The sequence below is a fragment of the Poecilia reticulata genome, chromosome 23 (genome assembly GCF_904066995.2).
Source record: "Poecilia reticulata chromosome 23, P_reticulata-male-v2, whole genome shotgun sequence".
Taxonomy (NCBI): domain Eukaryota; kingdom Metazoa; phylum Chordata; class Actinopteri; order Cyprinodontiformes; family Poeciliidae; genus Poecilia; species Poecilia reticulata.
Genome location: NC_088852.1, coordinates 3,618,402 through 3,643,990, shown reverse-complemented (window position 1 = coordinate 3,643,990; position 25,589 = coordinate 3,618,402). Strand labels below are relative to the sequence as shown.

The 25,589-nt window shown below is 36.6% G+C and overlaps 2 protein-coding genes across 4 annotated transcripts in view; one reads left to right on the top strand and one right to left on the bottom strand.

Moving 5' to 3' along the window:
• Positions 1–59: 59 nt before the first annotated feature.
• LOC103459111 (endoplasmic reticulum-Golgi intermediate compartment protein 2-like) lies at positions 60–7,109 on the bottom strand. Of its 3 annotated transcripts, none has more exons than XM_017302746.2 (14): positions 6,933–7,109; positions 5,697–5,830; positions 5,507–5,615; positions 4,859–4,905; positions 4,707–4,774; positions 3,819–3,859; positions 3,636–3,737; positions 3,464–3,559; positions 2,398–2,453; positions 1,997–2,095; positions 1,105–1,202; positions 866–1,028; positions 391–470; positions 60–316 (listed from the first exon to the last, which is right to left on the bottom strand). In XM_017302746.2, exons 2-14 carry the CDS (start codon positions 5,800–5,802, stop codon positions 251–253), a joined length of 1,131 nt encoding a protein of 376 aa, XP_017158235.2. In that variant the 5' UTR covers positions 5,803–5,830; positions 6,933–7,109; the 3' UTR covers positions 60–250. The 3 variants fall into 3 exon arrangements, with proteins under 3 accessions (XP_017158235.2, XP_017158237.2, XP_017158236.2); XM_017302748.2 differs by having other exon boundaries at positions 395–470; XM_017302747.2 differs by having other exon boundaries at positions 866–1,025.
• A 3,009-nt stretch (positions 7,110–10,118) lies between these two features.
• Positions 10,119–25,589, top strand: part of kdm7aa (lysine (K)-specific demethylase 7Aa) — a 31,659-nt gene continuing 16,188 nt past the window's right edge. Inside the window, exons 1-4 of the mRNA XM_008400358.3 lie at positions 10,119–10,271; positions 22,526–22,611; positions 24,333–24,450; positions 24,584–24,744. Coding sequence (XP_008398580.1) covers positions 10,174–10,271; positions 22,526–22,611; positions 24,333–24,450; positions 24,584–24,744 — 463 coding nt within the window. The 5' untranslated portion in view covers positions 10,119–10,173. The remainder of the gene's footprint in view (positions 10,272–22,525; positions 22,612–24,332; positions 24,451–24,583; positions 24,745–25,589) is intronic.

Here is a 25,589-nt window from a genome sequence, read left to right as displayed (position 1 = left end):
TGTCCTCCTGCTGGTTGATACTTTTACGCTTTAAGGGATTATCTCAATTTAAAAAAGAATTTTTTTGTTTGCATTCTTTTAATCTGTTAAATAACAAATCATACATCATTTTAAGCAATTAAACCTCAAATTTACAGTCACTAAAACACAATGAATGCATTTACTGGGGGGATATTTAACCTACAGTGCAATGAAGGATGTGAATTTTACTGAAACAAACGGAGGTGACGGTCTTCAGATCACAGTGAGGCTACAGCGGAGCGTTTCCCGCCAGAAGAGGAGCCTGGTGGTGGTTCAGGTTATTCAGCTGCAGCTCCTGCAACAGATTCAGTGGTTAAAGCATTTAAACGCTTCCATCCACGGGTCCAGAACCGAATCCACCGGACTCACCTGCCTGGGTCTGCAGGCGCCGACCCTGAAGCGACAGCAGACGATGTCGAAGCAGAACCCGACCAGGCCGTGAAGCATGCCTTCAAGCAGGAAGACGGGTTTAAAAATATCAGTATTTTTAACATGCATGCTGGAAGGATTATTCAAATACTGATGAGTTTGGTGGAAGCGAGAACATGAAATGGTTTTGGTTTGATGCTAAAGGAAACGTGGAACCAGAGGTCCAGAAGTTCAGCCTGGAGAATTCAAGGTACATACAAATTCAGAAATAAAGAAATAATGTGAATAATAATGTTAAAACTTGAAAAGTTCAATTCTGGAATAAATTTCAGTCAAATATAACGAAGATCAGTCAGAAACCATGGATGGATGGATGGATGGATGGACAGACACATGGAGGCCTGTGTGCTGTGTGGCTGGACAGAGTGTGGTCCTCCCAGGCTGCCGTAGCTGGTAAACATGGCCGCCGACTCGCCTGTGGTGGAGAAGATTCCCCCTACGATGCCGCAGAGCCGCACCAGGAAGCGTCCCAGCGCCATGTGCTGCTCGCTCACCGTCACCATCAGGGAGCTGGTGTCGTACTTCACGAAGATCCCCGAGACGCCATGGCTGCCCGCCGCGTGGTTGATCACCCGCTCCTCACACACACACACACACACACACAGTTAGCACACACACACTGGTTCGCCTGAAGCAGTCAGCCTGGCCACTCACTCGCTCCGTCACGGAGAACTGGTGTGTGTCTGCGGAGATCAGGTGTGTGTTCAGCTTGGTGGGAACCACTGTGATGAAGTACTGGTACATCTGGTTATCTGCAGACCCAAAGCACGTTTACACTTATTTACATTAAAAACTGCATTTTACACTGCAAAAACACAAAATCTTGGTCTAGTTTCTACTGCAAACAAACATCTTAGTAAACTAGAAATAATACAAAACTAACAATTAACTTTTCAGCAAGATATAGGACCTTCTTTTAAGTAAATATTTCCTTAATATTTGTTTTAAAAACCACTACTTCCACTGGTAGATTATCACTTTTTCTCTATGCTATAAGTAAAATAAGTTTTTAATTTTACTGGTTTTAAGTCTATACTAGCTTCATTGGGAGATTTTTTTCACTTGTGGGAAAAATCTCAGCTTAGAAAATATTTGGAAGATTAACTTGTACTTTAAACCAAAATTAACCTAAAACAAGTTGCATGTAAATTACTTTTGTTTTATTTCACGTGTACTAAGATATTTGCATATTTTATTTTTGCAGTATACGCATATTTGTACTTCCACTTGGGTCTCAAAAAAAAAAAACTTTATATATTTTGGTGTCTGATGTGTCAAAAACCTCCCAAATGTTGATTTATAAATAAAAGCAGAAACTGACCTAGTGACCCCAGGGAAGCCTAGCCCGTTACTTAGCAACCACGGCAGAGTTCCATCCGTTACCTAGCAACCCAAACCGAGTTCCAGCACGCTCGATCAAAATAGGCAGAACTGACGAAAATAATTTTGTACAAAAAAGGTGTAGTAGTGATAGACGTATTGTAATCTGTTGGGTCAGTAAAAGACAAAAAGGCGCCATTTTGTCTCTCCGGTTGAATAAACTCACTGTTGTAGGTGATTTTCTCGGTGCCGTCCAGAGGATTGATTATTCCTGGAACCTCTTCGCCGAAAGATAAATGGTCAATTCGATGGGAGAAGTTGTACGCTGCAGAAAGACGAGGAGACAGAAGTTCATCTCTGTTAGTGCACTGCAAAAAGATAAAAGATTTTAGTGCAAATATCTTAGTTTTGCTTAGAAGTAACTTTTCAGCAATTTATGGGAGCTTGTCAATAATTCCTTAGTGCTGATTTTTTAAAAAGTACTAGTTAGAAGTGAAATAAACAAACTGCCAGTGGAACAAGACATTTTAAATTACAATATGGGGAAAATGCTCTGTTCCACTGGCAGATTATTAAAATATTTTCTGTCATTTCTGAAGTTTTCCATTAAAGTTGGACGCTTCTTACCCTCGTGACTCACAAAAGCAGCGATGTGAGCGTGGCCCTGCGGATGGTGAATCGGCCTAAAACAGACTAAATGTTAGTCAGGAGATTAACTTGACGTGTGTTTGTCTAACATTTTGGAAATTTAATATCGGTACAAAAGACATCAAGGTAATGTAAATCTAACAAAATGTTTTCCTTACAATGTAATAAATAAATAAACGGTGCAAATTTGAAAATCCAGCTGAGAATTAAGACAAAGAGGCCAACCAAGTATTTTTTAGCTTCTAGTGCAAATATATTACTTTTATGTAACACAACAAAAACTAACTTATAGGTAACTTTTCACCAACATATAGGAGCTTGTTTTAGGTTAGTAATTATTGAATATTGATAAAAAACTATGAGTTATACTGGCAAAAGAAGACATGCCAGTGTAACTAGTATTTTTATTATTGACTTGAAACAAACTCCTTTATCTCGGTGAAAAGTTTTTGTCTTATTTCAAGTGAACTAAAATATTTGCACGAGAAACTAAACAAAAATACTTAAAATTTTATGTTTCTACAGTGTAAAATGTTTCCAGTACTTCCATTTGTGTTATCACTGTTTCTAAAAACGGCCCAAGAGCTTAAAAAAAAAAAAAAAAAAAAATGTTTAATGGCAACAAGTTTAGTAGATTTGGTGTGAAAATTTTCAAAAACCTCCCAAACTTTGAGTCACAAATCAGCAGCCCGTTACCTAGCAACCCAACTAGAACTCAGCCCGTTATCTAGCAATCCAAGTAGAACTCAGCCCGTTGCCTAGCAATCCAAGTAGAACTCAGCCCGTTACCTAGCAATCCAAGTAGAACTCAGCCCGTTGCCTAGCAACCCTAGCAGAGTTCCGGCACATTTACTCAGCCAGTTATTAGTGAGTTAATTCTCTTATTTCATCTCACCTTAAAAATGCTACAACCTGATATCAGTGTTTAATATTTACACATTTTTGTTCATTTTTGTTGTTAAAATGGACCAAAATCTCCAGAGATGAAATTAAAAAATATCTAAAAATGTGATATCTGAACATTATTTTCTGCTCACTTCCTTACTTTCCTACTGTGATGTGCAGGTTTCCTGCCACCTTATTGACGTAAGCGTGTCCGTGAATCCTGCAGGCGTCGAGCGGCTCGTTGGGAGCGTCCTCCCTGAAACCCAGACCACACGTCAAGCGTTTTCGCTGAGTCGCGCTATACCAGCCGCGTGGTGTGAGCGGAGACGAACCGCGGCGGCAGAGCGGTGGGCGCTCCCTTCAGCAGCGTTTTGTACAGAACCTCCTGCAGAGCGTGCTCCTCCCTCAGCCTGCTCTGAAGGAGACGCAGCGTCCTGGAGGACAAAAAACGAGCATCAAATTACCGTCGAATCCTTAAAACATAACGCTGAATACTCGCATTAAACTTCTCCTACCTTTGCCACAGCCTCTGTTGTGGGGATAATTCAAAAATGACCTGATTAAAAGCACAAAGATGAGATGAGTAAAACCTTTTAATGATTTCTGTCATCAGTTTTCTGACTGACATGAGGAGCTGGAGCTGGAATTTAAACTTTTTGGTCCAAAATAATAAAAACATGTTTAAATACAGAGATGTTTAAATCTAGGAAGGAATATTATTGTCACTTGGAGGAACTGAATGTGTGTAACTGGATGTTTTTTGGTGGATTTGGTTTTATTTTACAACAAAATAAAGTCAAAAACAAACAACTAATAAAACTTCATTTTTTTCTCCAAGTGTCGTAAATTTCTTTTTTTTATATTCTAAAGGTCTTGCTATATTAAATTGTTTTTTCCATGTGTATTATTGTTGTTAATGTGTTGCCATATAACTAATTTCCTTTACTTCCTTAGTTGAATATTTGATTAAAATTTTTTGGATTATCAGGATTTTTCCCTTTGATTCCTTGAGTCTTAGTTCAGATTCCTTTGGGTTAATTGGTTTCCTCGTTAAGTTTTCCTGCCACAGCTGTTCCACGTCTCCTTTAATTGGCTTATCTGTTGCTTTACACCTGATCCAGTATTTACGCTCCTGATTTCTCATTTTTTTCATTGCTTATTTTGAATTTAAGTTTTATTTTCCCTGGAAAAACAGAGATTGGAATAAGTCAAGGGTGTCCAAAGTGAGGCCCAGGGGCCACTTGTGGCCCTTGAAATGATTTTGTTTGGCCCAAGACCGCAAGTAAAGAATAGTAAAACTGAAAACAATTGATTTCAACAGTTTAATACACCTTTCTTGTCTCTGATTGACAGATTTCATAAAAATGTTGGTTAAATTTAACAAACCAAACAGGTGAACTCACAGGTTCGTACTGCAGGCCGTTGGATGTGATCATTGTTTCTGCCAGATCCAAGATGTCTGCTCCCACATCTGCAATAAAAACACAGAAGTAAATCCTGAGTTAACAAGTTTAAACACATTTAAACAGTTTAATGAAGAACGTCAGCTACTCACGCTGGCATTTCATTGCTACTGTGACGTCCACATTTATTCTTAGCTTACTGCGGTCAAGAAAAATACATATTTAGCTTTATATCGCACAGTTTAACATTTTATATGGTAAAAATGTTAAAGGTTGACAGTAAATTTGAAAATTTTACTGTGTGTCATTTACAATACTGAAACACCAACGATGGTTTTTAAAGAAGGCAAACAAAATTAAATATTAAAAGAAATATTACCTAAAATGGACAATGTATATTTCTGCTTTTATTTTTAATTATGTCACTTTTGGTCCTCCATAAAAATGAAATTAATGTAATTCCTTGGAGACATGTTTTAGAAAAATATTTAGGAAACATTCTGCTGCTTCGCTTTTGCTTCTACATACTTTTCTTCTGTCAACATTTTGTGTTTTTACGATTTGACAGGAATTTAAATATTGTTCATTTCTGTACTGGCTTTATCTTGTATTTTTTTCACCAATGTTTCAGCAGTTTTCTTTCTTTGGATAGGTTGAAAATGACCAAAAAATAAATAACACTAAGCCTGGCGGGGGAGTAAGTTAAGCCTGGTGGCCCGCCAGGCTTATAAAGCTTTGGGGGAAATCCTGTATTGTAGCCAATCACAATGCAGCAAGCTAACGTATCGATAAATGCTAACCTGGAAAAATCCTTGTCAACTTCATATTCATACTTCATCCAAGTGTCTCGGTACACAAAGAACTCCAAGATGGCCAGAATCGCCATGGCGCTGAACGCTATGATGGACACTGTGGAGGAGACAGACGGAGCGGTTACTCTCGGGTTGTTTCTGGTGCCGGTTCTGTTTGGTTTCAGGGTTCTGGTCCCACCGGTCCCCCCAGACGCAGACGTTTCCATGTAGCTGTCTGCCACTTTGGGGAAGGCGTCCAGCTCCTTCACCAGACTCAGGGCTTTTCTTCTGGACAGACGCCTCATCTTAGCGGTCAGGACGGCTTTCCAAATCCTCCAAACACAAAATATGTTTAAAACTGATCTACATCGTCGTTTAAAGCCGTAACTTTTAAAAGAATATTTTATGTATTATGTATTTTATGTATGTCACTATGACAGATAAAATGTGATAAAATTGCCTGCTCAAAGTGATGACTACGAAACAACCAATCAGATCCAAGAGGCGGGTCTTAATGATGCCAATCACTTTCTCTGCTACAGTGTAGTTAGCAGAGCCTGTTGTGAATGCTAAGGTTAGTTAGCATAACCAAAACTGAGAGTAGATAAACCGGTTTCCTGTAACTGTAAATCATTTCTCCGCTATTGGCACATTTAGCAGAGCGTACATGAGGTGATTGTCAGCGCTAAGACCCTCCTCCTGGCTCTGATTGGTTGTTTTTGGTCAGTTGCGGTGTATTTGTAGCAATAGTAGCTCTAGGAGAAAGTGGAAGATATTGATCTTTTCACTGATTATTTTTGTATATTATTAATATTAATAATATACAATTTAATTTTTATTAATTTATATTGATTAACTGATTTTCTATTTATTTCATTAAATAACTGTTGTACTTTAATATTCATGTATATATTATTTCTGTACTTATTCTCATTTATGGCAGTCTTTTACCTCCTTAAAAGCTTAAGCTAAGTTGGGGGAAAAAATTCTATATTCTGACATTTTTCCATTTCAAATACCCTTAACTCGCATTTCTGCAGACTAAATGCAACATATTAAAAATGTTTATAACAAACATTTGGTTAAATATTTATTTTGCATACATACGTTTTATTTGACTACTTTATTTAAAAAATAAAAAAATTAATCTACCATTAAGAGTAATCAACCGAGGAGGCTTTATGAAGGTATTAATAAAAATACTTCTTTTGTTTATAGAGTCTAAATTAATAATAGCTATTAAACATTAATTATAACATTTTTTTATTGTGTCTAGACGTCATAATGACAGGAAGACGATAAAAAAACATTACAAATAAAAATTAAAATTGCTGGTTTGTTAAAGGAGCAGATGTACATGAAAGTGACCGTTAACTCCTTTTCACATGTAAACAGCCTTCGCTCATGTGACGTCGCTGTTTTTTAATCATCTTACCTGTTTTATCATCCGGTCGGTTTTAAAATCAGCCCTCGGTTTCCGTGGCGACCAGCAGAGTCACGTTTGAAACGCATTTGGTTGTTTTAAACGCAACATATCGAAGGATGTCAAACCGCAAGAGGCGAAGCGGGCAGCGGGTCGCCTTCGTCTGTTGCACCGTTACGTGATGACGTAAGCTGGTGCTGCGTGGAGCGTGCTCGGACTTGTAAACGGTAGTATACAATTTCACCAGCAGATGGCGCCTGGACACTAAAATATATAATTTTTTGTTTGTGAAACCGAAAATTTTGTTTTTGAATTTTTTTGTTTTCACTTGTTTAAATATAACATGCATATAAGAATTTTATTATTAAACAAATAGGACCTAACTAAATCCAAACAGTAGATCATTTGATTTGTTAAAGGAAAAGGGAAAAAATCTAAATCTTTACTTTTTGCCTAATTTCTATCTAAATACCTTAGTTACGACAAAGTAAATAAGAAAAACATGGAAAAATGAATTACGAGAATGAAGTCATAAAATAGCCAGAATAAAGTCAAAGTATTACGATGATAAAAGTGGTAATGATGTGATAATAAAGTCTTACATTACCACAATAAAGTTGCAATGTTATGACTTTAGTCTCATAAGTACTAGTTATAGTGAAATATTCTGCCAATGGGAGAAGATATTTTAACTTATAATAAAGGAAATAGGTGGCTTAAAATTAAATAATATGCCAATACTTTTAAAATCAAAACTAATTATTGAGGTACTGCAAACAAAATAACTTTTTATTTTATGACAATGTGCAAAAATACTCCTTACTAAGTATTTTTGGACTTTTACTAGTGCAAATATCTTATGAGACTTGAAAAACTACAAAACTAACAAGACTTTTTAGCAACAGATAAGTCAGCAGTTTCTTGATATTGATTTTTTAGTTCCACTGACAGATTATTTCACTTATAATTTGCACTTTTTCTTCAATATTAAGGAATTATTGCTCCTATATCTTGCTAAAAAAAAATCTACTTGTAAGTTAGTTTTGTTTCTTTTCAAGTGTGGTGAGATATCTGCACTGGAAATAGAGCAGAAATACTTAGTAAGAGTTCTTTTTTTTTTGCAGTGTGTTAACTGATTTAATTCTATTTTTCCAATCCAAACTTATATTGTCTTTGCAGCTCACAGTATTGCACTTTTTGCTCCTTCAAAACATTGTCCAATCAGTTAAAATGAACTGATAACGACCTTCTTTAGCTAAGTGCAGCTAACTGCTAGCAGCTCTGACAACTGTTTGCATCCATAAAGTCACGAATCTGCAGACGAGTCTTCATGCATCTTCAGCGGAGCTGCGACGCAGAGCAGCCCAGATAGATGCATGTGATGTGAGGGGGGATGGGCTGGGATGTCCGCTCTCGGATCAGGCTGCGGGTCGGTGGTCCCATTGCTATTCAGCACGCAGGCACGTAGGGCATGTCAGACATCCTCCGCTGAGACACGCTGAGCGTCTGCGTTGTGTTTTGATTTTTTTTTTTTTTTTTTTTTTTAAAGCTCCTCTGAGCTGCTCAGGCTGAAAATGGATGCTGTAATGTGTGCAGCCATGCAAATATTCAGCGGTGGAATGAGTCAGAGAAACAGCTTTTGTTTGCTGGGCGAGATAACGGCGTGTTTACTGATAAATAACTGCTGATTATGCATAATGGGATTCAGTTTTATTTTATTCTAATGAGCCTAATTGAATAGATCTAAATTATTTTTGATTCTAATTGTATTTAAAATTGACATTTTATTGACAGGTAAATTATGCATATTTGAGTCAGACACCTAAATAAAGTGACATAAACTAATTCAATTTAATCTATTTTTTTGTATGCCTGAGTATTTTATTTTATTTTATCTTTATATCCTTTTCTGAGTATTGTATTTTTATTGTTTTTAATATATCCAGTAATAGAATTTGAATTTTACCGATAAATTACTCACATTTGTATTTCAGTACCTAAATAAAGTGAAATAATCAGACTTATTTAATTACATGTATTTTTATTTTAGTTTAATAAACTTAAGTGTACCTGAGTCAATAAAATTAAAACGTTAATGATTGGTAGATTATGAACATTTAGATTCAGGCACCTAAATAATGTAACATATTATTATTATAATTTAATCAAATTATATTTATTTTTATTATACCTAACTGAATATGAAGCTGAATGATTCTGATTCACTCATTTTATTTTCAACATTTTTAAACGTTTTGTTATGAAGAAGATATGATTTTATAGGGAAAAAAAAGACAATTAATAATGAAAAATATATATGCACATTGACTCAATACACCAAATTCTACATTAAATTATACATCGAACTAAAAATCGACAAAAATTCACAGTGAGATTTGGTTTTTTTTAACATTTCTCTCTCCTGGGGCTCACTAATCCCTACTTGTACAATGTAATATTATTTAAAGCTGATTGTCATGATTTTTTTCCTATATTTAGTAAAAAAACAAAAATAATTAAGGAAAACAAATCTCAGTTTGTTCTTGAGAAGGAAAATCATGACACTGTTTTGTTATGTCACCCATTTCTTTTTGGAAAAAGCCTATTGTTTGTGGGCCTACATAGACAGATGGAAATGAATAATTTGGAAACTGACGTCAGAGGTGGGCTTCAATAGAACGGAGGACCTCGTAACGGTTCGGGATTATGGCAAAACTACATATCATACAATAATTAAAGCGGTGCAAGACGTCACAAGATGATTTATCTACTGAACCTGTTGTTACATTTGGAGGTCAAGAAGATACAGTAAATGCTAAATGTAGATAGGTATTAGTTTTATTAGCTTTTCATTGAAAAAACAAACATTAGGAAAATATTTCTTCTACCTACATTTGTAATTTTTACATTTTGCTCATAAGTTTATGTTTTTGTTTGTCTCACGATTTTGAAATATTAAATCAAATGTTCAGATCTTCAGATCAGATATTCGGTGCTTTTACACGAGTAAAACATATGTTGACTAAAAACAAGAAGTACTACTTTAAATTGATGACAATTTTTGGATACTCTACCCTGCCTCAGATTATATGTTACAACGCTCTGCCATACATCTCTGTCCTCGGCTTCATCCGGACGCCCCGTTATCACCTCGGGTGTTTCCGGATGCTTAAATTCTCACCTCGGGTGTTTCCGGACTGTGGGTTAAATCCCCGCCCGCTTCATTCCTGCGTTGTTTGGGGACAGTAGGAAGATGGCGGCGGCCCCGCTGTACTGTGTCTGCCGGCAGCCCTACGATGTGAGCCGGTTTATGATCGAATGCGACATCTGTAAGGACTGGTTTCACGGCAGGTAGGTTGTTTGGGATGTCTTTAACGGACGTGGCTCGGTGAAGGCGACAAACACTGGTTGTTTAGTTAGTAAAGCCGACGGTTTCTCCGAGCGGTGTTGACTGGTGGCTAAGTTAGCTTGCTAACACTAGCGGTGGGCGACGGGGGTTTTAAATCGTCTATAGACGCGACTTAACGAGCGAAAGTGGGGTTGCGATGTCTTCCACATCGTTTTGAGCTTAAATAGGTTTTCAGCGGGACACATTAAATCACCCGACTTGAACTTGGAGGTCTTAAATCCTTTCACAGTTGACGTTATCGAGTTAAATACTTATTTTGAGTGTGTATGTTGGAAGAAGACAGCGCTGTGTCAGTCAGCCCGAGATCAAAAGCTTAGTTCAGTGCTCGGAACATACAAAGCCTGCATGTTTTCTCTTCATAAAAATGTTACAATTCACTGAGATTTATGGGATAAAGTGTTAGAAAACACATTGCGTAGCGTCGGTCTGCCTGACCTGATTATTAAAAGTGAACTCGACCTTTAGAGTTTACTTTAAACTTAATTAGATTCACCTCGCTCCGTAGTTTGTTTGGAAACACTCTGTAGGGTTTTTGTTTACTTTACAGACATTTCTAGAGTTGTTTTTATTTTCAAGAAATAAAATACATGTTTCTAACTAATTTGTTAGAGAACAAGGGGCTTGTTATGATTGGGCTTTTTGATTGACAGCTGGAGAAATTTAAATCCCTCTTTCAAGCGGAGGAGCCACATGGCAGGAGCCCCCTAGCGGCTGACAGCGGGATAATTTAAAGGAACCAAAGCGTGTAGTTGTCCTCAGGTTACTTCTTTGTCCTACTTTCCACTTTCCTTTCTGATTTACTGTTCTCATCATGATCTCAAGTGAGTTACTGTTGCGTGAGATTGTCATATGATATATTTCGCGTGGGTGTTGGTTGCATGAATTTATTGTTGCGTAATATGACCCAATCGTCTGAACCCTTGCTGTCCAACATTTTACAAGTTAGTCTGATACCGTGAGCAACTTTGGAGGTTTACAATGTGACATTTTATGGCACAAGAAGACGGATTTGCTTGCTTAGTTGTACAGAATGTAGGCTGGAGCTAACGATTATTTTACTAATGTATTGTTCAAATCATTAATTGATTAATTGGATAAAAACTTGGCACATTCTGCAGATTTTTCAGGTGAGCTTATTTAATACAATATTAAAAATACGTAAGAAAATAAACATTTTATTGCCTAAAATGCAATAAGTGCATTTGTAGATTGACACATTTTTTATTTAATGGATTCATAATTGGATAGCAAAACTTGCTTAATAGGATATTTTAGTTTTTGTCAGGTGAAGCTAAACTATGCCACTCTATTAGTTCTGGGTAGAACAAATATTTTTAATCTTAAATGGAAATGTAATATATTTTTATAAAGTTTTGCTTAATTACTGCTGTCAGTGTGGTGTTCTTTCACAAGAACCAAATTAGTTGATGATAATTAATGTAATCTATTAATCACTATTAACCGTTTCAGCTCTAACAGGATGTAGATAAAAGTAGATCAGGTTAAAGCAGTCGATCTGATTTTCAGCAAATCTTTTTTTTTTAAGTTTGTATCCTCCAGTTAATGACTAATTGATTACTAAATTAGTTGATTTCAGTAAATCGATTAATCATGAGTAATTATTCCAGCTTTAACAGGATGTAGTTAAAAGTAGCAATCCAGGTCAAAGCACTCAGTCAAAATTTCAGCAATTTTTTTTGTCTGTATATTCCAGTTAATTAAGCATTACTGAATTAGTTTACATCCATTTCTGTAGTCGATTAATCACGATTAATTGTTAGTTAAAAGTAGTAGTCCAGGTTGTAGTAGTTGTCCTCAATTATTCCTAGCGGACCAGGGAGTTGGGTATCCCTGACAAACTCAGCTTTGTTTGCATCAGGACTGTCGTCATAGATTTTATTCACTTTCTGCAGCGCTCACTTTTTATCTCCGTGGCCCTGAGGCTGATCCAGACCATCTATTGACTCAGCCTGTGTGGGTGCATCTCCACAGCAACTGTTTATGAATACAACAATCTGTTTCTGCTCATGCTGAAATGACGGAAGCCGTTGCGTAACCAACCATCGGGTGTCCTGCCAAAAAACTTGGCTGTCACAATTCGTGGCTCTCCGGAGCCAGAAAACACTCGCTGTGTGTGTCGTGTGCCAACGCGAAGGAAAGGAACAAACGGTCCAGGTTCCCCCATTGATGACTAATGGGCACAAACGCACAGGGCGCACCTCCAAAAGCTTCCGCTTTTTCCAACCTCTTTCCCACGAGGCTGGCCAGAAGGAAGGGGGATATTCTCTGGCAAGTCGATTGAGTGGAAATGAGAGGAACTCGGCCTCCCAAATGCTCGTTTCTCCGCTTGTTGGCTTGGTTTGTGTTTGTGTGTGTGGGGGGAACGTTGTCTTTCTCCCTCGGTTGCTGAAGTGTTCCCTGTTTTCCATCGCCTGGGTCTTTTGGTATCCAAGTTCTGGGGTTTATCAGTGCCAGACGAGTGAACGGCGACGTCACCAGGCAACAGAGAAGTGTGTATTCACCTCGATGCTCCCCGTCCACTGTTTTCTCAGCACCAATATCTCTGGGTAGCTCCAAGTTTTGTTTGGTATTATTTCTATTTGCCATGAAAGCTCAGGTTTTAGCAAGGAGATGGAAACAATTATTTGTTGAAGAAATGTTTTCCAGTCGCTCACCTTTTGACCCTTCTCTTGCTTCTCTGTGTGCTCTTGCTGTTCCGACTGGTTACATTGCTATAAAAACCCATTTTTGTCTTTATTTTCACATTTTATCACCTTGCAACCACAAACGTCAATGTGCTTACAGTGATTTTATCTCATAGACCAACACCGTGTAGTGTAAAGTTGTGAAAATACCTTCATAAATAGTATGAAAAGTGCTGCAAGCATATTTCTTTAGCTCCTAAATAAAATCCTGAGCAACAACTTGCCTTCAAAAGTTACCTAAACAGTTGATATCCCTAGATTTGGCATTAAGACTGTCATCATTTTAAACAGAAAACTTTTCTTGGATGGCTGCAAACCTACGGAGACGTCCAATTAATCAGAGAAGCAATGCAGAGATTTGATTTTCTACCAATAGGAATGGGCAGAAATGTGAAACTTTGGCAGACAACTGCAGCAAAACCTGGTTTAAAGTATTTACTGCCCTGTAAAATCCCAATGAATATCATCGATGTTTGTGGTTGTATTGTGATAAAGAGTGGAAAATTATGACTGCTTTGATTGGGTTTTGAGTTTTGAAGATTTAATTTTTGGAAAATCTACTTTTAATTTTTATTTCACTAATGCACTCCTTGGGTTTCCATAGTGATGAGTGATGTCAGGTTACCAATGGCCGCCATCTTGTTTTTCAGCTTTTACTAATTTGGACTTTGAAGTCGGGTCAACTCTACAGAATATTAGTGCCAATATTATGAGAATAAGGTCATAGTATTACGAGAATAAAGTCGTAATGTTACTGAAACAAAGATGTAGAGTTACTGGGATAAAGTTGTAAGGTTGTCGTAGTAAAGTTACCCGAGTAAAGTCGAAATGTTTCCAGAATGGTCACAAAGCTGTAAAATTACCAGAATAAAGTCGTACTTTTATGAAAACTCCAACATGTAAAATAACATAATTTAATGAGGAACATTATCTCTTGAAGTTATATTTTGGTATACGTATCACAGTTAATACTTTATAGAAATTGGTCAACTTTTAACACATCAGCAACAAATTGAGTCCATTATGAAAAAAGAAACACTTCAAATCCCAACGACTCTAGAAGCTTTTCCTGTTAAAGCAACTATTTTCTCGTAATTTTAAGACGTTCTTGTGGTAAAATTGCGTGTTTTTGTAACAACATCCTCGTAATTAAACAAAACCCCATCGTCCAACTCACTGAGGGTGGACTGAAATAAAAGCCACTCTGCAAATCCTCCGCAGGTCAAGTCAGATCCCAGTGTTGATTTCAGGCCCTCCCATTGTCTGATTTCCTGACGGGGGGGTGACGATAGATCGGCGGTCCGCCATGGGACAGAGGGAGGTGATTGATGGGAGCTCCGGGGAGCCAAGTTCAATGGACGATCCGTCACTGTCCAACGGAGTGTGAGCGCACTAAAGAGAGACGGATTGCTTCAGCCGAGGGCCTTCTTCGTGTTTACCCAAAGTCTAAGTGGATGTATAGATGAAAGAAGGGATATTGCTGTTCCTGATGGAGATGTCCAGATCGGAGGAGTCTGATAAGTTAAAGAGAGTTCCTGTTTGTATTCATTGGGAAGTTGAGTCTAGGAACCATGGAAACGGCATTTGGTTAAGCTTGATCAATGTTAATAGACTCAAAAGCTCACATATTGATCATTAGTCAACCAAAATTACGATGTCTGGGGATCCTTCAAAAGTCTTAAATTCATGTATCTAAAATTAAGACATTAAAATGTCTTAAATTAATAGGAAAACAATGAGTTGGCCTTAAATATCCAAATCCCACAGCTTAAATGTTGTGCTATCTGGACTATTTATAATGTCATATTGTTTGTAGTTTTCTGTTTTCTTGTGGGAGTTTACAGTCGTGTGCAAAGTTCTTCACTGCGTTCTGTGACTCAGAAGCTAGCAGCTAGTTGGCTTATGCTAACTATCTGCTAATATATCCTTGCTAACTCGGACTCTAGCTGTCTTAAATTTTGTTGTGGCAAGACTATTTAATTTAATATTCTATGTAATTTTCTATTTTTTTGTGGGACTTTACTTTGAGCCGCACACAGATATCTTCTTCACTGCGATCTGTGACTCAACGTGGTTGTAACTACTGGTAGCTAGCTGCTAATATAGAAGCTGTGAAACTTTGAATTCAGGTCAACTCTACGACAAAATATTAAGATCAGTCTAAGGTTGTTTTTTTTTACAAGAATAAAGTCATGAAGTTACAAGAATACAGTGGTAATAATAGGACATTAAAGTCGAAATATTAGGAGCATGAAGTAGTAATTTTATAAGAATGCCAACATGGAAAATAAAAATCTCATTAAAACTTTGTTCTCAGATCTAGAAGACGTCCTGGTAAAATTGCATCTTTATTCTACTAATATTGTTATTGTATTCTCATAAACATAAATTATTGTAGCCTGGCCCTAATACTTAGTTGTCCAACTCCCAGAAGGGGTGACTGAAATAAAAGCTACTTTTTGAAAATATTTAGTCGTTTATTTCTTAGGAAAGAATTTAAGGGAAATCGGATCTGGCAGGAAAATACTTGGATGCGTTATTTTTAATCCATGTCGTCCAGCCCTACTCTTCTAGTGTTAACAAACCAAAAAAATAATTTTTGATTAATCGCCCATCATTATGTTAAGTAGTTTGTAAACTAGTAGCTCTTTATCTACTTACCATCTCATGTAAGCAGGATTGTAAAAGCACCAGATGAGTTTGTTTTTGGGCTCAGGAGGGTTGAGTGTGTGGGACACGCCGTGTCAAAGACGGGTGTGAAAACAGAGCTGCAGTAGCCTTAAGGCATCACCAGACACAATTAAGTTGTTAGGCTCCTCCTGGCTCCCCGACGCACTATAAACAACAACGTGAGCCTCTTTGCTCACTGCAGAGATTCCCCAACACCGTCGAGTTGTTACAACCTTAAATGGTTTCACCAGTAGAGCCAAAAATGGTGGATCTTCATTCATCTGGATGCTTATTGCTGTTAAAGTCCTCAGTGCTTTGCAAACCCTTCATTCAGCTATTTTTCCAATTTTAATTGGACTAAATACACAAAATACATAATTGTAGTGCAAATAGACATTTACCTAACTTTTTTGCAACTAATAATTTTAATCGATTAATCGTTAGAATAATCAATTAATCAAATACAAAATGACACATTCTGCTGGTTTTTCATAAATATTTTTAGATATAACTTTAGAAATGCATTTAAAAAAGCAAACTGGTAATTAAATTCCTATCTAACAAACATTTTATTGCCTAAAATGCAACAGCATATCATTCCTTTAGTGAACACTTGATAATTTGTTGATTAATTGATTAATTTTTGGGTTAACTGGTTAATAATTAAATAGAAAAAGGTGTTAAATAATAGGAGATTTTGGTTGAGATGAAGCTGGAACTATCCCGCTGTAGGAGTTCTGGGTAGAATATATTTACGAAGACTTTTCTATTGTATTCAATCCAAAATGTATATTTTTTGTACAGTTTTGTCTTAGTTGCTGCTGTGAGTGTGTTATTCTGTCTCCAAATGACTTTTTTAGGCAATATGTAATCCAGTTAATGATTTATCAATTGAGAATTATTCCACTAATCGATTAATCACAATTAATCTGATTAATCGTTTCACCCCAACAAAGATGACAAAAGCAAACCATGCGTTTTGGATTTCTACTCGTAAAGAGTGGAAGAAGCAGATTTTCTTCTTGTTTTCCCTGATGAAGAAAAGCAACCCCACAGCATAATGCTGCCACATCCATGTTTAATCATGGACAAGATGTTTTCAATGTAATCGTTTCTGATGTGATAGTCTGGTGGATTCAGTTCAATTGGGGACCAAAGTTGCAACATTATTTACATTTTCAGCTGCTGTGGTTTACTTTTGTGTCAAATGAACCAAACCTTTTAGAAAATCCTGTTCTCCTCCTCGCCTGTGGTGGCGCTGCACCAAGAACCCCTGAAGGAAACGACACAGACACTGAGTGCAATTTCATTCTTCACAAAATGTAAACACAAATGGAGTGGCGCTAGATTTTAGTGGCTGTAGGATTTCTCTTTTGTTTTTGGTAACAGAACCACTTTATTTACCCAGAATGCCTTGTATTGTAGTCCACTTCCTGCTTTGGAGCGCTTTGCATTCAAACTGCATCAGATTTCACTTAAAGCAAACCAAAACCAAGGTTTTCAGGCGGAAAAGTCCAAAACAGACAGGCTACCAAACTGAAGTTTAGCAGACTAAACATGGCTGGTGTGAATTCACCCTTAAACTTTCTCTTTCCACAGCGTTTTCTCTTCCTCTTACTTGCCTAATTTACTCAGTAACGCTCTGTATTGAACCTTTTAGACATTAACAGAACCTAAGTTATGCACAGAGTAACTCTATGTACAAATATTACATAAAATCCTGAAAGAAAACACAGAATTTTATAGCTTAACGTGACTAAAAGTGAGACTTTCAGTGCTGTGTCTGTAGGTAACAGCTTGCCAGGTGTGTTTAACTGCCCTCATCTCCTTTCCATCACCACTGTGGGGCTGTGCCAGCTCCCTAATGTGGGCGTGTCGCCGTCCCATGCAGAGCGGTTATTTAGAGCTTAAAATAATGGCGGCGCCCGCCTCCAGCCTTTGTGTTTCCGCGCTGATCTGTGGGGACAATGAACCCCTGATGGAGCGCCGACTAATGAATAAGCCCTCTCAGTCGCACAGGAAGGAGGCCCTTGATGAGAGGAAGCGGAGGGAAGAGCGTGTGTGTGTGTGTGTGTGTGTGTGTGTGTGTGTGTGTGTGTAGCCAAAAACACACATGTTTTGTTTTATCTATAGAAGTCAGATTAGCTGTATAACGTGCGAAGCTTCTGGTTTTCTACCAACTGTAACTTTTACCTCTTAAAATCCTTGAAAGTGCTTCAATTTTCAGTTATTTAAATTTTAATCACTCTGTCTGATTAAAAGTCTTCATTTGGGAAATATTATTTACAGTTGAAACCAGTAAGTATGTTGTAGTGATCAATTAATCAATTACAAACTAAAATGAGCTCGATGGTTTCCATTTGCATGATTGTTTTTTCTCTCTTTCTACTAAAAACTGGATGATAAAAGTCTTCAGCCTGGTGTTTTGGTCTCAACCAGCTCTTTTGATGAAGGGCAATTTTAGTTAGAGACTTCAAAATTCATTTTATTTGTTTTTTTGTTTATTTTGGATATTTAAAATGTATTACATAGTGTTTACTCCAGAAACTTTAGTAAGCGATGTTTAGTCATCCATCAACTTACACTGTTTTTGAGATTAAAAATGTTTAAAATTTACAGGAAACTTAAAAATATCACAAGATAATTATGTGTTAAAGTACCTAAATACCAACTTTAAAAGCTTAAAACGGCAAAAAAACAAAACAAACATTTAAATAAATTAACAAGCAAGTATAGCCTGGCAGGAGCAAATAAAGCCTGGTGGCCCGCCAGGCTTATAACTTTGTTCCAGTGTTAAATGTTCATAAGAAATCAGATTTTTTTGGATAGACTTAAAATTATTATGCCTTTATGATTATATTACGTGAAAATGTCTCAAATAATATTATCAGAACTTCTTGGACAATTTATCGTCCAGGATTTATTGTGAGATCGAACAACCAGATATTTTCATATACCAAATAAAAACAGATGTTTTTATCTCGCTGTCTGAAGTTAAATCAGATTAACATTTTCTTGTTATATTTTAATTAGAATTACCAAAATTATTGTATTTGCTAAATGCCAGAAAACTTTGTGAGAATATTTTAAAGATTTTTTTTGTATGTTTTTAAACATTTAATTTCACTATAATATAATTTGTTTGCATTGTTTCAATGCAAATAATATTTATTACTCATAATGCTCAATGATTTGTATTTTATGTTAAAGTTCTTGAAATTGGATGAATTATTTTGTTCTCATGACATTTGAAAACATAAAATTTTGTCATATTTTAAACAATACTGCAAATTGAAACAGTTTTTTTTCTCTTTTAGTTAATTTGTATTCCTTCCAGACAGAAAATGCTGGAAAAGTCTGCAAACCGTGCAGCTCATCACACTCGTATCTAATCTTTGCACTGATTGCTTTTCCAGTGCATGAGGTCAACTTTGGTCGCAGTGATGCAATCGAACCCTGAGCGAAGCAGGAAGTACTTCCCTTTCTCTCCAATCAGGCCGACGATTCCTGCAGCTTGCATTGCAGCTGCTGCTTAAGCTGAGTCAGCCGGGCATTTATGGTGCAGAGTGTTTATTTCCTAATGTGTTACATAAAGGAAGGAACGAAACGGTGCTTTCCTCGCACATCTGAGCCGACCTGGCTGCAGGAAGCTGTTTCTCACAGGCAGCAGAGATTCCAGACGTGAGCTGTTCAGTGCTGCTGCTGCTCAAAGCAAAGAGATTTTCCTGTTTTCTTTTTATTCGTTTTTAACAAATGTGTCCCATAAAGAAGCTAAAACTGATTTAGAAACAACAAGGGAGGCATTTATTGGATCATTTATTGTGACAAATTTATTGTGATTTTTTTTTTTGCTATTTTCTTTATTGTTTTCACCTCAATTTCATTAGTAAATATCAGTAAATTTGAAAAAATGATTAAATGAAGTTACTGTCATAAGACACCAATCTGATTTCAATATTTGATACTGAAAAAAAATCTAAATCGGGTATTGGTGAGCTTGTACCTGATCGTTAAGGGCAGATCTATTAAATCTAGTTCTATACTTTGTACTTTGACGTTATTTTATATTTAAGCTCCTAATTTTACTTTCTGAACCATTTGACAGAAGGTCTGTTGCAGTTTATTTTTACACATTCGTTCAAAGCAGTCAGCCTACCGTTTCTGCCAGTTTCAAGTTTCTTTATTGTTTATTATAAAAAAGCTAAGATGCAAACAAAGCCACCAAGTCGAAGAAAAACATTAATTCACACCAGAACATCCACACAGCAAAAAAATAAATAAAATCCTGTAACTTTTTGGGAGAAGTTTGCTACAAATCAGTAATTTTGAGCCACAGCAACCAGTGAAAAACATGAACATCCTGGATGGACTGACTGTTGTTTTAGTAGCCCTCCGCCTGCCTGAGTAAAACCTCGATGTTTGGTGAGCAGAGGGGCCCTGTGGTAACCGAGCGAGAGGAAGCCACTGTTGACTTCCTGTTGGTGCAGCGAAGTCATTTGGGCCGGTACCGGCTCGCTTCCTCCTGATTGATTACTGGCTCTTTGGTTCTGTTTCCGTTACAGTTTCCTGCAGGTCATGGCTGAGTTCATTTCAGCTGCAGGCTTTTTTTTTTTTTTACTTTGAAGCAGCAAAACGATGTGACTGTTGCTATTCGTCGTGGCCTTGTTGGTTCTCAAACAAAAAGTTAGTTTGATAGACCGACTAGAAGTAGCTCTAAGGTGGAAAAAATGTTAATTCCTTTACAAATATACATCTGAAAGGTGTGTTGTTCTGTGGAATAAAACTATTTTAATATTTTATAGAGAGAAAAAAAATGCCAGGCTTTGACATGTAAACAAAACGGTTTCTCTTTTTAATTGTGCTGTGAATGTAATTTGTTTTTCTGTGGATTTTGTGCTGGTTTGTGATGCTTCATCCCCCTGATTTGTGGTTGGAATGTGAGAAAACATTAAATGTTTTTTTTTTTTTTTTGCAAAGCGGCTTTAGCAGGAAAACGAAACATGGAGGTTAAACCTTCACCTCCTAACTTCCCATCTTCAGACTGTTGTGAATATTTTTTATTTTTTAAAGCTTCTCATGCATCAGAAAACTTTTTTTTTATTTACTTATTTTTTACATTTTTGAAAGATTCTTGTACATCAGCAGCGCTTCTTTTTCTCCTAATTTTCTTTTAGTTTTTAAAAAACCTCTCATACATCAATAACCCATCCTTTTTTATTTTATTTATTTTTAAAGTTATTTTTAATTCATACATTACAAACTCTTGTTTTTATTGAGTTTTATTAAAAAAAATACTTCTGACACATCAACAAACGCAGATTTATTTATTTTTTATTTTGTTTCTTTAACTTCCCATACATCATCAAAGTCTTTACCCAATATATTTTGGAAACTCTTTTCTTTCATTTATTTATATTTTTAAATGTTTTAATTATTTTGCATATTTTAGAAACTCCTGTTTATTTTAAATTAAAAAATTTTATTATATAAAAAAAACCCTCATACACCAACAAAACCTTATTTTTATTTTTATTTTTTTTTACATTTTTAATCAACTTTTCACATGAATAAACTCTTTATTTTAATTTTTTTTTACACATTTAAATATTTTTTAAAACTTTATTTTTATTAAATTTTATTTTCTTATGGAAAATTTTTCTCAAACCATTCTTCATACTTTTAGTATTTAAAAATTTTTTATTATTTTGTTAAAGCTTCTCAGTCACCAAATCCGTATTTTTATTTTGTTACTTCTTATTGATCACCAGTCCTTCCTCCTACTTATGTATTTTTATATTTTAGTTTTTAAACGTCTTTCGTTCAAACCCTCCTGATTCTGCAGCTTTTGCCCCGACATGGTTGGTTCTTGTTCCCCACCGATCGGCCGACCGACCGGCCCGGTCACGCAGGATGTTGCCGTCATCGCGCTGCACTTGTTCCCAGAGTTTCCCACAGTTCAGACTCAGCTGCTGTTTAACTCTGGCCCTTTGCTCTGCAGCAGAGGATTGCACAAGCTTGTGGTTTGGCTGCTGCAGAACAGTTTCAGCTTGCAGAGTGGGTGTTGCTGCTGCAGAGTCGTCGACTGTACTGGTGTGAATTAATGTCTCTTTTCTTCAGCTTGGTAGCTTTGCTTGCATTTTAGCTTTTGTTCATCACGATGTTTGCTGGACGTTCATGTGATGTGAATGTTTTCCCTCTGATTCGGTGTGAATGAGACATGCAATGATTTGTTGCATCTGTTTCAAATTAGTTTTTACAGTTTGTGGGACTTAAAGATTTCAGATCATCGTCCAGATTTACCAGTTTTTACCAGCATGATGGCTTTGAATTGGCCTAGTTAGCTCTGTACTTTGACTAGACTACGTGTGCAGGAAAAACACACAGCAACAACACAAGCGACCTTTCAAATTAAAACCCAAACTCTCAGAAATTTAGACAAAATTAGACGTGTTTTTCAAAGTTTTCTGTTGTTTAAGCTACATGCATCCAGTGTTCGGTATTTCTGTGTGTTTTTTGCATTGTTCAGCATCGTAGCGCCATCAATGGGCCTGGCAGAACTACTGCAGCGTTTTCTGTGGCGCTGCATCGCCTCGTTTGGACGCACGTTTTCCCCTTGTTGGTTTCTGTATGGAAGAAGTTAGTTTAATGGTCACAATCTGTTGAATAAATATTTCCACCCAGCTTTTGGAACCCCTGCGTCACACTGATGTTACTCCAGATTGTTGGATACCGTTGGTTTTTCTTTCAGCGTTTTTCTTTTTTAAATAAAGTATTTAACATCTAAATTTGGTGCTAATCAAAGTCTTTCCGCCTCGTTTCAGCTGCGTTCACGTTGAGGAGCACCATGCCGTGGATATTGACGTTTACCACTGTCCCAACTGCGATGTCAAACACGGACCCTCCCTGAGTGAGTAACGCCGTCGTTATTGGCAGACGCTGGTTGCCTCCTTCCCCCAGCCAGCAGTACTTACAGCCTCTCATTGTCTTTATTAACTGCCCACCGCCTCAGTCTCTGCATGTTGGACTGCTCCCGGGGGAAACCCGGCTCTCTGGAGTGTTAGTCAAGTCTAAGTTTTTTTTCCTCTCTACTTAAGAGGCTGTGGGGGGGCTGGGTTGACCTTTACGACCCCTCGGGGCAGACATTACCGGGCTAATTGAATGCTGTTGTAAACTCTGATTGGACAAGCTCCTCTGTGTAAGAGCGCAGGGGTTAAGTAGGGAATTCATGTTTTCTTTTTTTTCATGATTTGCAGGATAACATATGATGACGATTCTTCAGATTAATCAATTACTAAAATAATCGTCAACTAATTTAGCAATCGGTTAATCATGACAAAGAAGACTATTGGTTTAAATTTATACTGCCTGCTTCAGCCTGGCTCACTACTTTTACCTACATCCCCTTGGGCTGAAATGATTAATCACATTAATCAATTATTCAAATAATCACCAACTAATTTAGTAATCTATTAATCATTATCTGGAGTATACAGATAGAAAAGGCAATTAGCTTAAAATTTATACTGCTTCAACCTATTGCCTTTAATTGCATTCTGTTGGAGCTGAAATGATTGATCAGATCAAACATGATTAATCAATTGCTAAAATAATCTTTAACTAGTTTAGTAATCGAGTTTACAGAATAAAAAATGTTTTTGCTGAATTTTCAACCTGGCTTACTGCTTTCGCCTACATCCTCTTAGGGCTGAAACAATTAATCATGATTAATCAATTGCTCACCTAATTATTAACCGATTAATTGTTAACTGGAATATTCAGAATTTGAAAAAAGGGTATTTGCTGAAATTTAGACTGGCTGCTTCAATCTGAACTACTTTCATTTACAGCCTGTTATTGCTGAAACGATTAATTGGATGATCAATTATTCAATTACTGAAACTAATTACCAATTACTCAACTAACTTAGTAATTGATTAATCATTAACTGCAGTTTACGAACCAAGAAAAGGCTGTTTGCTGAAATTTAGACTGCATTGACCAGTTCTACTAATTTTAACTAGATTCTGTTGGGACTGAAACAAATAATCAGATTAATCGTGATTATTTGATTATTATTGAAATCATCTAATGTAGTAATTGATTAATCGTTTTAGTATGCAGATTCAAAAAAGGTCATTTTCTAAAAGAAAAACGCACTCAGAGCAGATATTAAACCAAAACTGTTCTATTCAAAACTCAAGTGGGATTGTTTTATCTTCATCTGGTTCACATTTTTCTACTTAGCATCTTTTGCTATCCAGTTATTAATTGCTTAATCAAAAAATAAAAGTCAATATTAGCCCTAAAAGCACTGATGTCAAGTCAAGCAGAAGCTTTTCACATATTGATGGTTGAAGTATTTTTTTTTTATCTGCTAGAAATGATCAAATGTTCACCAACTTAATGCTGTGTTGTTGAATTTTAATCAATAAAATTTTCCTTTTCTTAATTACAAAAGGAATTTTTAATGTTGTATGAAAAAGCTAAAGTTAAATGAAAACTGCAGAATGTGCCAAATATTTTATCCAATTAATCAATTAATTGATGGAATAATCTACTACTAGAATAATTGTTTCAGTTTTTATCAAAATAATAAAAATAAATAAGATGTTTGCATTTGTTTTGCAGTGAAAAGGCGCAACAACTGGCACAGACACGATTACACGGAGCCAGATGACGGGTCGAAGCCGGTCCAGGCCGGTACCTCTGTGTTTGTTAAGCAGCTCCAGCACAGGACCTTCCCGAGGTGTGTATCATCACACACACCTACAAACGTTTCTGTTTCGTTTTAGACTGAGATAACCCAGAACCAGTTGGATAATTTATTCTGTTAATCTTTTTGTGTTTATAAACAAAACTTGTTGTGATCTGGTTTGCAGTGCCGAGGAGATCCTGATACGGATGAAGGGCGAGCAGGTGACCACCAGGTATCTGGAGAGACACGGCTTCAACTACCCCATCGTGATCACCGAGATGGAAGGCCTGGGTCTGAAGCTGCCCCCTCCCAAGTTCTCCGTCAAAGACGTGGAGCAGTATGTGGGTAAGGAGGCTTCATAACAACCTAGTTCCATCAATCGATTAAAAAATTAATCACGATTAATCACTACGCCTAACTTTGTAAGACTTTGTAGAATCTTCTTCTGGCTCAATCTGACCAATTGAAATGCAGCAAATATCTGTTTTCTTTTAGTTTTTTGTAGCACAAAGCAGGAAATGTTGTCTCCAAGTCAGATGTGGGAATTTATTGTTTAATTTATCATTTATCGTGATGGAATTTTGTCACAATAAATTCCAATTAATGATGATTAAAACCCAACGAAACTGTCCGTATTGTTGGGATCATGAGTTTTACTGTATTCTCCCCCGTTTTTTCATTGGCGGTATCAATAAATACCAATAAATATGATTAAATGCAGTTACCATGTGCAGTTCAGTGACAATTTGTTTTTTTAAGTGACGTCGTAAAGAAGAGAATGTTTTTCAGTAACAATATTTATGTTTGTGGGGCAATAATTGCTGTGGCATTCAGGTACTTTTCTAACCTAAAAAAGAAGTAATAAATATTTATTGTGAGCTTTGTAATCACTGCAGTACCACAGAAGATTGTGATTCAGCTTGAAGTCCATATTGTCCACCTTTACTGTCAAATCAAACAGGTTTGAAGATTTTCCGTTTTTATATTTAGGAAGGCTTTAATAAGGAATCCATTTTGTTTTAAACATTAATTTACAACTGTCTGTATTCATTAATTTCCTGTGTTGCCTGTGTGATTAGGCGACAGTCGCTTGTCCTCATCCAGTCAGTGTAATTTGTGAATTTCGAGCCTGAGCTAGCGATGCAACACAATAAAGTTAAAAAAACGCTCAACTTTTGTTGCTGTCGCAG